This window comes from Mesoplodon mirus (genome assembly GCF_964341445.2).
Source record: "Mesoplodon mirus genome assembly, chromosome: 15".
NCBI classification, from domain to species: domain Eukaryota; kingdom Metazoa; phylum Chordata; class Mammalia; order Artiodactyla; family Ziphiidae; genus Mesoplodon; species Mesoplodon mirus.
Genome location: NC_138991.1, coordinates 78,691,183 through 78,703,644, shown reverse-complemented (window position 1 = coordinate 78,703,644; position 12,462 = coordinate 78,691,183). Strand labels below are relative to the sequence as shown.

The following is a 12,462-nucleotide window of genomic DNA, read 5'->3' as shown; positions in this document are numbered from 1 at the left end:
TTTAAAATCTTCGCAATAACTAAGGTTTTAGCTTCTTAGATGAGAAGTTCTGGATTCACATGATTCCAACATCAGATTTAAGCCTGCAATGAGTTTCTCCTGTTAACTATAAGATGCATAACTGAGAAGAATTCTCCATTTTCCATAAAGACAAAATTTGATTGTGAAGGTGCCCAAACCATGCCTATACGGAATGCCCACTAAGCTTTGCAGAGTACATAAGATCCCACAAAGCTAAGCATTGGGCTGGCCAAAAAGTTCATTCGGGTTTTTTCTGTATGATGGTATGGAAAAACCCGAATGAATTTTATGGCCAACCCAATACTTCCAGTCAGCTCTAGCCACCATGACACCAGATGGGAGCTGTAGCTGCCTCTAGGTGAGAATGAGATGCAATCCCAAGGCTGGCAATAGAAGAGTCTGGTGCTGTAGTGGCAACAGCTAGGCAGTTGGGTATCACCCAGGAGCCCAGTCAGGCTCTACTGTGGGCTCATTCACATTCATTATCTCTGTTTTACTGATGAGAAGCTGAGGCTGGAGAGATGAAGTAAATTGTTTCAAATCTCACAGCTTGGTAGTAAGATTGTTAAGAAGTAAAATTTGAACTCAGGATTTCCACATTCAAAGCCTGTGCTCTTTTCATTAAACTCTGCTTACTCTTGACCTGGGCAAAAACAAAACACAAATTAAAAAAACGCAGCCATTGAAATCGAGTTTCCTCATTTGTAAAGCAAGAAGAAGGAATGATATAATCACTCAGGTTTCTCCAAATTCTCTGATGGTATGTTGGGCCCCAATCTTCCCATCCAGACATCTAAAAAGGCTGGTTTAATTCCAGAACCATCCCAGTAGTTGGGCAAGCACAAGCTGGTCCTTCCTGCTTTCCCCAGCCTAATAAATCTGAACTTGCATGGAGGACTCCAGTCAAGGTATCAAGACTGATTGGCTTATATATCAGTTAGCTTAGGCTGCCATCATAAACCCCATTCCCAAAGTTAGGTGGCTTAAAACAACAACCATTTATTTAATTCATGATTTTGGCAGGTCAGTAGTTGTGGCTGGGCTCAGCTGAGTAATTCTTCTGGTCTGGTCCAGGCTCAGCTAATCTTGCCTGGGCTTACTCACACATGTATAGTTAGCTAGAGTTTTGGCCAGGGCTGGTCCAGTTATGATGGCCTCATCTGTGACAGCTAAGATGACTGGGTCTCTCTTCATGCTCTCATCCTCCAGCCAGTTGGCCCAAGCTTTTCACATGACAGTCAAAGGTTCTACAATTTATTTATTTTTTTTGCGGTACGCGGGCCCCTCACTGTTGTGGCCTCTCCCGTTGCGGAGCACAGGCTCCGGATGCGCAGGCTCAGCAGCTATGGCTCACAGGCCCAGCCGCTCTGCGGCATATGGGATCCTCCCGGACTGGGGCATGAACCCGTGTCCCCTGCATTGGCAGGCGGACTCTCAACCACTGCGCCACCAGGGAAGCCCAAGGCTTTTTAAAGAGAGAAGAGTTGTGTCCTAATAAGACACTTCGGAGAGTGTCTTCATTTCTCATTCCTGGGGCTTATTTCTTTTATTTCTCCATGTGGCCTCTGAGGAGAACTGATGGAAGGTCAGGATGAGGCCTAAGGAATGAGGCAGCAAGAGACAGGTCAGCTCCCATGCGTTCTAGACTGAGCATTTCATTTAACGTTATGATCCAGAGAGAATCAGAGGTTTTGCTGGCCCCCTTCAGTTTGATTTAGAAAGAATTGGCCTGAAGTTCACCTCTGCAGAAAGACCTGGGCTCAGCAGGCAGCCAGCTGTGTCTAGTCTTACTCCCTCTGCCTCATAAACATTAGGATGCTGTATATCCAATTCTGCCAATTACACAAACTGTCTTATGCAATAAGTACATACTGACAACATACAAGTGTACTTTTTAAAAATAATGGAGTATTTAGTTCAGCAGCTGGGATTTATCTGTCCTCCACAAAGCCACATGCCTATCATGCCTTTCCAAATGTGAGAAACAAGCCCTAATGTTCTAAAATTATATATATGAAATATATGTATTTATCTCCCAATCTTCAGGTTTGTGATTGAAATAGCACTTGGAGTAGTGCTTTAAACAAAGTGGGCATTTCATAGATAGTTTTTAATGCATGTTGAATGAAATAAAATTTAGTTCAAAAGCTATTTTGTATGATATGTTCACTACTGTCAATAATGTTGTTCCTTTTCTCTCCAGAAAGCATTATACTACTTCTTAAAGGCAGCAAAAGCTGGGAGTGCAAATGCCATGGCATTTATAGGAAAGGTACAAGCTTCATCTTGACCAATATTTTTCATTTCTTAAAGCCTCATAGTACCAGCTAATTGAACCCAGTGTAGGGTGACAGGGCTGCACACCTCTTTCATGGAAGCAGCTAAGCGGGGCATTTGGCTACAAACTGAGAGTAGCATTCTTGAGGTGACAGTTTGGGAAGAAGCCCCGTACAGTAGTGGTCTTTATCCAGGGCACCAAAAGCCACCTTGAAAGTGAATGTAGTCCAGGGCTCCTGGCTGAATGTAGCTCAGAGCCCCTCTGTTGAGCCCTTGGTGGGTAACAGGAGACCTGGGCTAGTTGTACATCAAAGATTGGGACAGGCCTCCACCCATCGAGGTACCTCCTTCCTCCATCCCTGGAATGAGAACCAGCTCCATACTGACCGAAACCCAGCTCCTCCCTGACTGATGGGAGGAGCTGTTGTGGAGTGTCCCTCTGGAGAGGCATCTTCTTCTCTCCTTCAAAGACTACTAACACCCCTGTGTGCTGTCCTTGGCTCCCTGCAGCCAGTCTGCATCAGTAACCATGGGGACAAGTGCCCTGCTTCCAGAGGTCTACATACAGTAAATTTAGATGCAAGGAAGCATGAAAAAACACAGATAGGATCCTTTTTTTTTTTTGCCCTTGGTCAAGGGCACTCCAGAATGTATGTAATAGATTGTATCCTTAGTTTTTCCGTTTATAAAAATTGAGGTGAAATTCAAATAACACAAAATTAACCATTTTAAAGTGTACACTTCAGTGGCCTTTACTACATTCACCATGTTGTGCAACCATCACCTCTATGTAGTTCTCAAAGATTTTCATCACCCTCAAATTCCTTAGTTTTTACATCTTTTCATTTATTTTATTTTATTTTTTTGTAGATGTATTTAGAAGGGAATGTTGCAGCACCACAAAATAATGCTACCGCTTTCAAATACTTTTCTATGGCAGCTAATAAGGTATGTATTCAGCCCATTTCTGTAAACATATTAAAACACTTGCCTTTCATTACATGCAGACTGGTGCTGAAGAATTAAGTCCAAAACCCCATGCCAGACTAATGGGCCTGGGAGGAGTTTAGGGTTCCGGGGAAGAAAAATATCGTTGACAATAAAATATGGGGTGGGAGTAGGCAGAGACACGTCTCGCCTTCTTGGTAAATGGAAAATGGCAGTGCCTTGTGCTGTCCTAGCTGGAGGCCAGACAGAAGCTCAGCTCTCCCCTCCCCCATGCAGTAGATGAGGCCATCTAGCTCAGGAAACAGGAAACAAAAATGAGGACCGAGGAGGGGAAAACTCAGTCAGTAGCTGCAGTAAGTTGAGTACAAAGACAACCAAGAAATGCCCAGTTTTTTCTCCTTTGATCTTACCCAAAGGCTCTGGCTCAGGCAGAAGGTTGTCGGGCAGCCAGGACAATATGATTGAGAGGGTGGCGCTGGAGACAGAATCCCTGGTTTGAATGCCAGTCCTTCAACTTACTAGCTGTGTGACCATGGACAAGTTACTTAACCTCTCTGTGCCTCAATTTTCCTATCTATAAAATGAGAACATAGGAAAATTTGCCTCATATTGTTGTTGTCAGGGTTTAATGAGTTAACAGTCATATGCCTCATATTGTAAAGTACCTAAAGCAGTGCCTGGCACATAGTAAGTGTTGTGTGTCAGCTATTATCTTTCGAAGTCTGGGGCCAGTAACGTAGAATGAAGTTCAAAGCATATCCGAGGCAGAATGGATTGGATCTGTGAGGAAATATAGAAATTGTGTAGTGTGGCCCCTGCCACTGAAGTTCTTGCCTTGGTTCCTAAATCAGTGAGGCTGGTATCTGTCAGGTGAAATTTAGCAGACTCCCCTAAACCCCTGTAGTGCATAAAGAACGTCCTCATGGCAACACTCACCAACCTAACGCTGGAGAACAGCCTTGATAAACTTTCTAATCCTGCACAGTAGGAAGCATTTTGTTGTCTTCCACTGTCTTACAGCAACACAGGCAGTAGAGATGTACTCAAATGGAGAATATTTTCAACTGTTCTCGGTTTTTAGAAGCCCACACGCTGCTTCAGGAGCCTATTTATAAATGACTAGCACCTCGGAGCTGCTGCTATTGTGGTTTAAATTACTGAGAAGGCTGGTATTCGGCTCCTCTCCCATGTAATTTATATGAAATTGTTGCTCAGCAAGACAGTCATCCAGAGTACCATTAGATTAGGATGACAAGGAGAGCAGACTGAAAAAGAGGTGGGATAATGTAACAGAGGAAGATCTCACGTAACTGGGCAAATAATGCTGATTTGTCAGCGCAAAGGAATAATGCCAGGGAGCTGAGTGTGTAAATTAACCCAGCTCCCCCAAGCTATTCAAGGGCTGTGTAACCAGTAGTGATCTGACCTACTCGTGTTCTAAACCTGAGCTACCTTCCTTTATGGAGGAAATCTAAATTAAGGTCATTATTATGAATGGCATCAGGTGGACATAGCCATGTAATCCTTTACCATCTCCTGGACAGTTTATTAGATTTCTCACTTGGGGTCACTATCAAAGTAAAGAGCTTCTGCCTCTCACTCTTGCACACCCATACTCTTCTTTTACAACTTTTATTTAAACTGTTGCTTTTTAAATTTGTTTTTAAGTCATATCAGTACCAGGATGCAAAGCTATAGACTCTATGACTTCTTGTGTCTTACTCAGAAACATGAACAGTTGTCCTGTGTGATGTTGGGCCCAAGTTGGACCATATTCTTCTGGTTTCCTCTCTCACACCTCTGAACACATCAGGCCCATCCCCATCTTCACACTTCTGTCATTCCCCCCTTCCCAGAATCCCCCATTCTGAATACCCATCCCCCAGAGCAGAGCTCAATCCTCTCTCCCTCCACAAAGCCCCCCCCTACTCCCTTGGCACACATCTTTTCCCTCTTCTGAACTTGCCCTGTGTTCACTCTGTGTACTGCTAGACACTTTACTGCTTCTACACCGTGCCTTCTCTCCTCCTACTGTCTGAAGGCCAAGTCTCTTCACCTAGAGGAGGCCAGCGGTCTTAATGCCTTGTAGGGGTTCATCAAATATTTGCCAAATATGACCTTCTGGTCCCTAAGTTCATGTCAGTTAACCTGAGCAAGAGCATTGAGCCCTAAGGCAGAAGTTATGTATGGGGTGGGGGGGACGTGATTTGCCTGCACATATATTTTGTTTGGCTCAGAAAAAGTTTTAAAAATTAGGAAATTTCATATCAAAATCTGGATGTCCAGCTTTTCTTGGAAAATGAGAAGAACTGTCCACATGAGGCGGCCTTTCCACGTGATGACAGCTGGCTGCAGCAGAGAGCCGGGGAAGTGCTGCTGCCTTTGGACAGGGCAGGTGCTCTCTGGTTTGCCTCAGTCTCCACCACTCCCCCATCACTGGGCTTAATGTACTTCTTACATTACTTGCATGACTCTGGAGGTATCTGAGTTGGCCACTCCTGAGCTGAACATTCTAAACAGATACTCTGGGCCTTAAACAGTTGGTGAGTCATCCAATGAGCCCCTGGTTTCCCAAGGATTCTCTTAGAGAAAGAAAGAAATTTGTCCCTAGTGTTCTAACCTTTCTCTTCCTTCTCCCTTCCTCTTTCCTTCCTCTCATTTCCCTTCCCTCCCATTTTTTTCTCAACATCTAAATGAAGATAGTTAAAAGGAGACAGACTCACTAGACTTTACCACATGGATCACACCAGGCCTTATTATCCCCAGGGCAGTCTATCCTAAAACTCCTGGAACCACAGGTAGATGTAGTCAGGGGAGAAGAGGGAAGAGGATAGTAGACATATACCAGCTGTTTTAAATACAGATGGACCGTCCTCAAGAATTCTAACAATAGCTGGCCCTTTGACATGCATAGGCTCAAAGTTTGGAGTCTTGAAATAGTTGTTGAATTATGCCTTCTCTAGTTATGTGCTATTCCTGTATCACCGAGGAATATTCTGGCTGCATCAGCAATAATTACATTTAAATTATTAAATTATTAAAACTAATTACAAATAAATACATTTAAGTGGTAAAAAGAAATTTGGAGAGTTTTCTATCAGAACTTAAGTCCCTGAGGAAATACTATAAACCTTACAAGCAGTAACAGTGTTTTACCATCCATAAGAGCTAGATTGAAATTCATAGAGTCTCCAAATGTTATTTGGCCATTTATGTCAACCTCCTTTGACCAAAGTAGGTAACAAGTGTCTAGATAGACTTCTCCCTTCTGAAAAACTCCTACACATCCTTTAAGACCCAGCTCAAACGTCAACACCTCCGACAACTCAATCTGCTCAGTCCCTAGTCTCACCCACTGTCACCTAGCCTCCCTCTTCTAGGTGCCCACAACACTCTTTATCTGTTTCTACTATAGGACTTACCACATTTGACATGATTAAGGGGTCCTACCTAGTGGCTCAGAGCCCAGGAGCCTATAAGGCAGGGATCATGATTTATTGATCTTTTGACTTTCACCTCCTACCTCTGCCCAATGCCTGTTACGGAGTCACACACAAAACAAGCACTAAATAAATGCTGAATGAAAGATTGGAGGAAAGATTTGACTTTCATCTCCCTCTTTTCTAGTCAGAGGTGGGTTATGAAAGTGTGAAAGGAGAAGCTAGAGAGGGTCAGAATAACACCAACTGCCTGATTCACCTGCCTTAGTTCATCTCCTACCGGCTGCATTTCAAATATTGTGAATGATTTTACAATACTTTTCCGTATGGTGAATTCTTCTGGGACTTTACTTGGATTCTTAAACTTGTTCCAGAGCAATGCCATTGGTCTTCATGGGCTCGGTCTTCTTTACTTTTACGGGAAAGGAGTTCCTGTGGTAAGTTAAATAATTTTCTTATCTTTTTCAACATTTCTAGCAATTTATTAGGGTGAAATTCATGATCACTGATTAATCTAAAGGAATTAGTCTCTATTACGTGGTTTACCAAGGTATCATATCTGGTAATAGAGAATAAAATAATTCAGTGAAATATTTGCCAAAGAGACACAGAACAAGCTTGTGACAAGAATAACAACCCTAATTATATCTTAGAATCATAGATTCTAAGTAACCTTAGAAATCCTCTAAGCCGTGAGGATTTTTTTCATAGAGAAATTTATCTTCTTACTTTAACTTCTGTCTTTTGAGTGACCTTCCCCCAATATCTAACAAAACCTACTGTCAATGTAGGAAAAGACATAATTTACGATGAAAATAAGATAATTATCTCTTAATGGAATCTAATATAATAATGAAATAAAATGTATAATACTTCTGATACTACTTTAATTAACCTAAACCACATAGGGCACTAACTATGCTCTTAAAAAATGTGGAAGGCAATTGTTGCCATGGCGTTATGCATGTACCTTTGAGTAACAAAGTGTAATTATCTTGCAGAATTATGCAGAAGCACTTAAATACTTCCAGAAAGCTGCAGAGAAGGGATGGCCAAACGCACAGTTTCAGTTAGGCTTCATGTACTACTGTAAGTGATACACATATGGCTGCTTTACTTAGAATGATAAATGCAAAGTCTGCTCCTTTTTTAAGATAAATCAAAGGGTTGGTGTAAGTGGTTTAGAGAGAACATTCAGGCAGCAAGTTGAGGAGGAATTTGAAGAAGACAGGAGGAAAAGGACATTTGGGGAAGGAGGCAATGAGGTGCAACCAGAAACCTCACCTTTGAAAATTTTAGGTTTGAAGTGCCTTGTGACACCCAGTGCACAACCCAGAAACAAGTATGAAACTCACAAGAAAGGTAAAACTTGGAGAGAAAGATTTGGGGAGACATCAACCTACAGGCATTAGTAAGAGTAACTGAGGTTGCAGAGGGAAAGGAGACAGAGTGTGAGGGGAAGGAGAGTGGGCCATGGCGAGAAATCTGGTGATCCTTGGTGCCATGTTGAAAAGATGGGCAGAGAAAGAGTGGTCACAAGAAGACTGAAAAAACATGGCCATTTGATTTGGAATTATAGTATTATCTGGTCCAAGATAGGTGGTGCTCCTTATTTTGGGCCAGATAATACTATAATTCCAAATCAAATAACACAGTCCAATGGCATCAGCTCAATGGTTGCAATATATGCCATTGTTTAATCTATAGTCCTCATTTATCTTTGATCAAGATAAAAAAATGTAACTATCCTTATTAAATTGACTAATACTTTGCATCACAATTATGGCTAGGACTAATACTGTAGCACTATTCCCAGAAATATGATTCCATAAAAACATCCGAGTTTCAGATCAAAGTGAAGTGTTAATTCTCAAGTGGTACTAAGGGTTAAGAGTCTTATTCCAAAACAGTGGTTCATATACATTTTGCTTCTTATACATACCTTTGTGAATCTGATGAAATATAAACCTTCCCCTTCAGATATGTGTGTAAGGACATGTGTACACACACACACACACCCAAAAAAATGTTGGATACATTTCAAAAACTTACATTCCCTGAAGCCTATCCATGAATTCCAGGTAAAGAATCCCTTCTCTGAATATTTTCTCAGCTTTAGAAAGCTTTGAGAAAAATCACAATAGTTTGGTCTTAAAATAACCAAAAAGTTGTCCAGGGGCAATGATTCGATGCTCTATTCCTAGTGGGTTTTCTTTTATTTTTGAGAAATTTATTTTCTCCAAATTGGCTCATGTCTATTAAAGGAATATCTAAGGTGTATACAGCATTATTTGATTTTCAGAGTACTGGCATATGATGCCATATGACTTACCTTGGGGCTTTTGCATAATATACATCAGTTGAATTACATTTTAAACTCATGCGATCTTCTCAACAATTCTAGAAGGTTTCAACCTCATTAATGGATAGGAACCTCAAATACAGAGATATCCATGATGAGTTGGCTAGTCAGCATGAGATTGAAAAAGAGACTCAGAATGCTTGCTCTGATACCAGTCCCTTTACTTTGGTCTATGTTGCCAACCAATATTTTAAATAAATAAATAGCAACAACAATAATAAAATAGTTATTATTTGCTGAGCAGTTCTAAGCATTGAGCTAAAAATTGCTAAAAAACCATGAATTTCAAACCAGAATTTTACATGTGGATTTACACTGAATGATGATCTTTAACAAACAACGTGAACACATTCTTCATCATCTGGTGATTGTCCTAACACTGAGTATTGCTACTCCATTTTAGTGTTCAAGCTTGCCTTAATGCCTGCCATTGTGAAAGCCAAATAATTCCATGGCATCCCACAGCAAGAGAGGTTTCTGGCAGTTCAAATATAAAAATGTAATGAGAGATCTGTGTTCACAGGGCACATAGTGGTTTGAGAAATCTGCTCAATAAATGCTTGTTGTTGATTGAATACTTAGTTTCGAAAATAATATTTAACTTTTCTTCCAGAATACCAGTTTAGCAGGAAACATTATCATAAGTATAAAGAAATCGTTTCCACTCCCAGAAATAAATGGATTAAATTCCCATTTAATGCAGATTTTAATTCCCTAAAAATACTAACCTTAGTGCTAATCTTTAGCAATTAATTAAAATTGGCGTGTAAGAATTTCTTGCTGGAAGAATTTTGATAAATTATGAGACTAACCTGAGCTATCAAACAAATCCTTGGAGTTTTACATTTCATTTTGTACAGCATATTTATGCGAGTAAACCTTTTTTTGCATTGGAAATAGTGAAGCCAAAATGCTGAAAATTATGGAGGCTGACATGAAGCCTCATCATATTAATATTAAATTCAACATCAGTGATTTATTGTCACAAACAACATTATCTGTCATGTTAAACAAATGCTGTTAACTTATACTATGTTTTTATTTGATTTGTGTGTCCATTTTGATTTTTAAATATTTATTGTTGAATAAGGCCTGCAAGTGTGAACTACTTATTTCTAAGTTTAGGTTTATATGTTTGAATAATATTATAATAAAATTTTAAATAAAAAAAAAAGCATGGTCAGAGGAATGGGGTGAGGAGGAGGTGACCTTAAGTAGGACAAGGGATAGAACTTTCAAGAAAGAGTAAATGAATGAGCACCCCTTTGAAATTCAGTGAAAGGCCTAGTTCTCACTTTTCAAAAAAAAAAGAAAAAAAACTAAGAAAGGGCCAAGTATCTGTGGGATTTGTCAATAAGGAGGATTTTGTGAGGTCATTGAACTGGTTGGGATGGAAGCCAGATACAGTGGGTTGAGGTGTAAATGGAAGGTGAGGAAGTAGATGGGTAAAAATATTCTTGGAAGTAATGTGCCTTTAAATGGAGGAGAGAAGGGCGATAGTAGCATGAGGGGGACCAAGAATCAAGAGGGAGTTGTTTTTAAGATGGTGAGAGACCTGAGTATAATTTTTGGCAGAAAAAAGAGAGCCAGCCAGTGGAGGTGGTTAATGTGTCATGGGGGGGATGAGATAACTGATGAAGAGGCTCTGGGAATATTTAGGTGGCAGTTCTGATCTAATCTGACCAGTGGCAAATCTGAAAGTATCTGATCAGGTCCAGGTAGGTGGAGGTCTCATTAGCTTTGATGAAGAGGAGGGATTTCTCACCCTCAAAGACTGGAGAGAGGGTGGAATAGATGGTGCAGTTGTAAATCTGGGGAGAGAGGCAAGTGAGGAAAGATAATGTGAGGGTTCCCTCCATGAGCTCAGAGGTACAAAGTCATCTTCTGAGAGCGAAGGTAGAGGGGTTGGGGTAGGTGGTCTCAGAAAGCCATGAAGGTTTGTGATAATCTTTGTGGGGACTGAGAGAGAGAGAGTGGCCAAGACACGTGTCAGGAGATCTGAGCACACCTGAGTAACCCTGCTGAGTCCTTCCTGTCAGGTGGAGCAAGGGCAGCAGCAGACTGCCTCATCAAGAAGACAGGTCCAGGGCCTCCCTGGTGGCGCAGTGGTTGAGAGTCCGCCTGCCGATGCAGGGGATACGGGTTCGTGCCCCGGTCTGGGAGGATCCCATATGCCGCGGAGCGGCTGGGCCCGTGAGCCATGGCCGCTGAGCCTGCGCATCCGGAGCCTGTGCTCCACAACGGGAGAGGCCACAACAGTGAGAGGCCCGCGTACGGAAAAAAAAAAAAAAAAAAGAAGACAGGTCTGGGGCTTCCCTGGTGGCACAGTGGTTGAGAGTCCGCCTGCTGATGCAGGGGACACGGGTTCGTGCCCTGGTCCGGGAAGATCCTACATGCCGCGGAGCGGCTGGGCCCGTGAGCCATGGCCGCTGAGCCTGTGCGTCCGGAGCCTGTGCTCCGCAACAGGACAGGCCACAACAGTGAGGGGCCCGCGTACCTAAAAAAAAAGAAGACGGGTCTGGCCAAGAGGTCAGCTGGCATTTTCCACAATAGCCCAGGTGGATAGCCTGTTCTCTATGGTCTTGGGAGGTTGCCTAAGATAGCCTCTAGTTTATTCCAAGTCCCAGGCCCAGGGTCTATCAGATTCCTCAAGCATCTAGAATAAGAGTAATAGTTATGGCTAATGTTTAAGTCTTTACATGTATTTACTCATTTAGTCCTCTCAACACATCTGGGGGTAGCCCACCATTTCTAGATGAGCAAACTGAGCCATATCAAGGTCAAACATCTTACACAAGATCACACACTTGGTAGAGCTGGGACTCAAACCCAAGTGACCTGCCTCCAGAGCCTTTGCTCTTAGCAGCAACATGGCACTGCTTCTAAAGGCTAAGAAATGTTAGAGCTGGAAGGCAGTTTCAGAACTACTTAGTGAAAGCCCTTCCTTTTGCAAATGAAGTGCCTATGGGTGCCCAGGTCACAGAAGGAATAATGGGAGAGCCAGGACAACAATCCCAGCTGCTGGGAGTAGCTGATTCTCCATCCTAGCTCCAAATGTCTCTCCTTGCTCCAAGCAATGAGCTGAGTCTGAGCTGGGCCTCCTGGAGCTGGGATTTACTGGCTCCAAACTCCATAGTTATGGCTGGGAGGAGCTATACTGGTCTTCTGGTGTGGAAGGATGACCGGGATGGTGACACACATCATGGAGGGCCTTCTGGTCCTCAGAGACTACCACTTGGTCTCCTTTTCATTAATTGCAGTTATACCATATTGAGGAGATGTTTTCATGAGACTAAACAGTCCATCTCCTTCAGTTTTCTGAATGGGTCAAGAACATACATTTCCATATTCTTACTTACAATCTAACTCAACTTTTTTTCCCCCAAATAGTAGATCTAGAGTAGCTTGACTTTT

The 12,462-nt window shown here is 42.1% G+C and overlaps 1 protein-coding gene across 1 annotated transcript in view; it reads left to right on the top strand.

Annotated features, from left to right (window-relative positions):
• The window catches only part of SEL1L2 (SEL1L2 adaptor subunit of SYVN1 ubiquitin ligase), a gene marked incomplete at both ends in the record, with an annotated part of 93,260 nt that overhangs the window by 66,737 nt on the left and 14,061 nt on the right, over positions 1-12,462 (top strand). The window contains 4 exons of the mRNA XM_082644550.1: positions 2,225-2,293; positions 3,169-3,246; positions 7,061-7,123; positions 7,688-7,775. Coding sequence (XP_082500676.1) covers positions 2,225-2,293; positions 3,169-3,246; positions 7,061-7,123; positions 7,688-7,775 — 298 coding nt within the window. The remainder of the gene's footprint in view (positions 1-2,224; positions 2,294-3,168; positions 3,247-7,060; positions 7,124-7,687; positions 7,776-12,462) is intronic.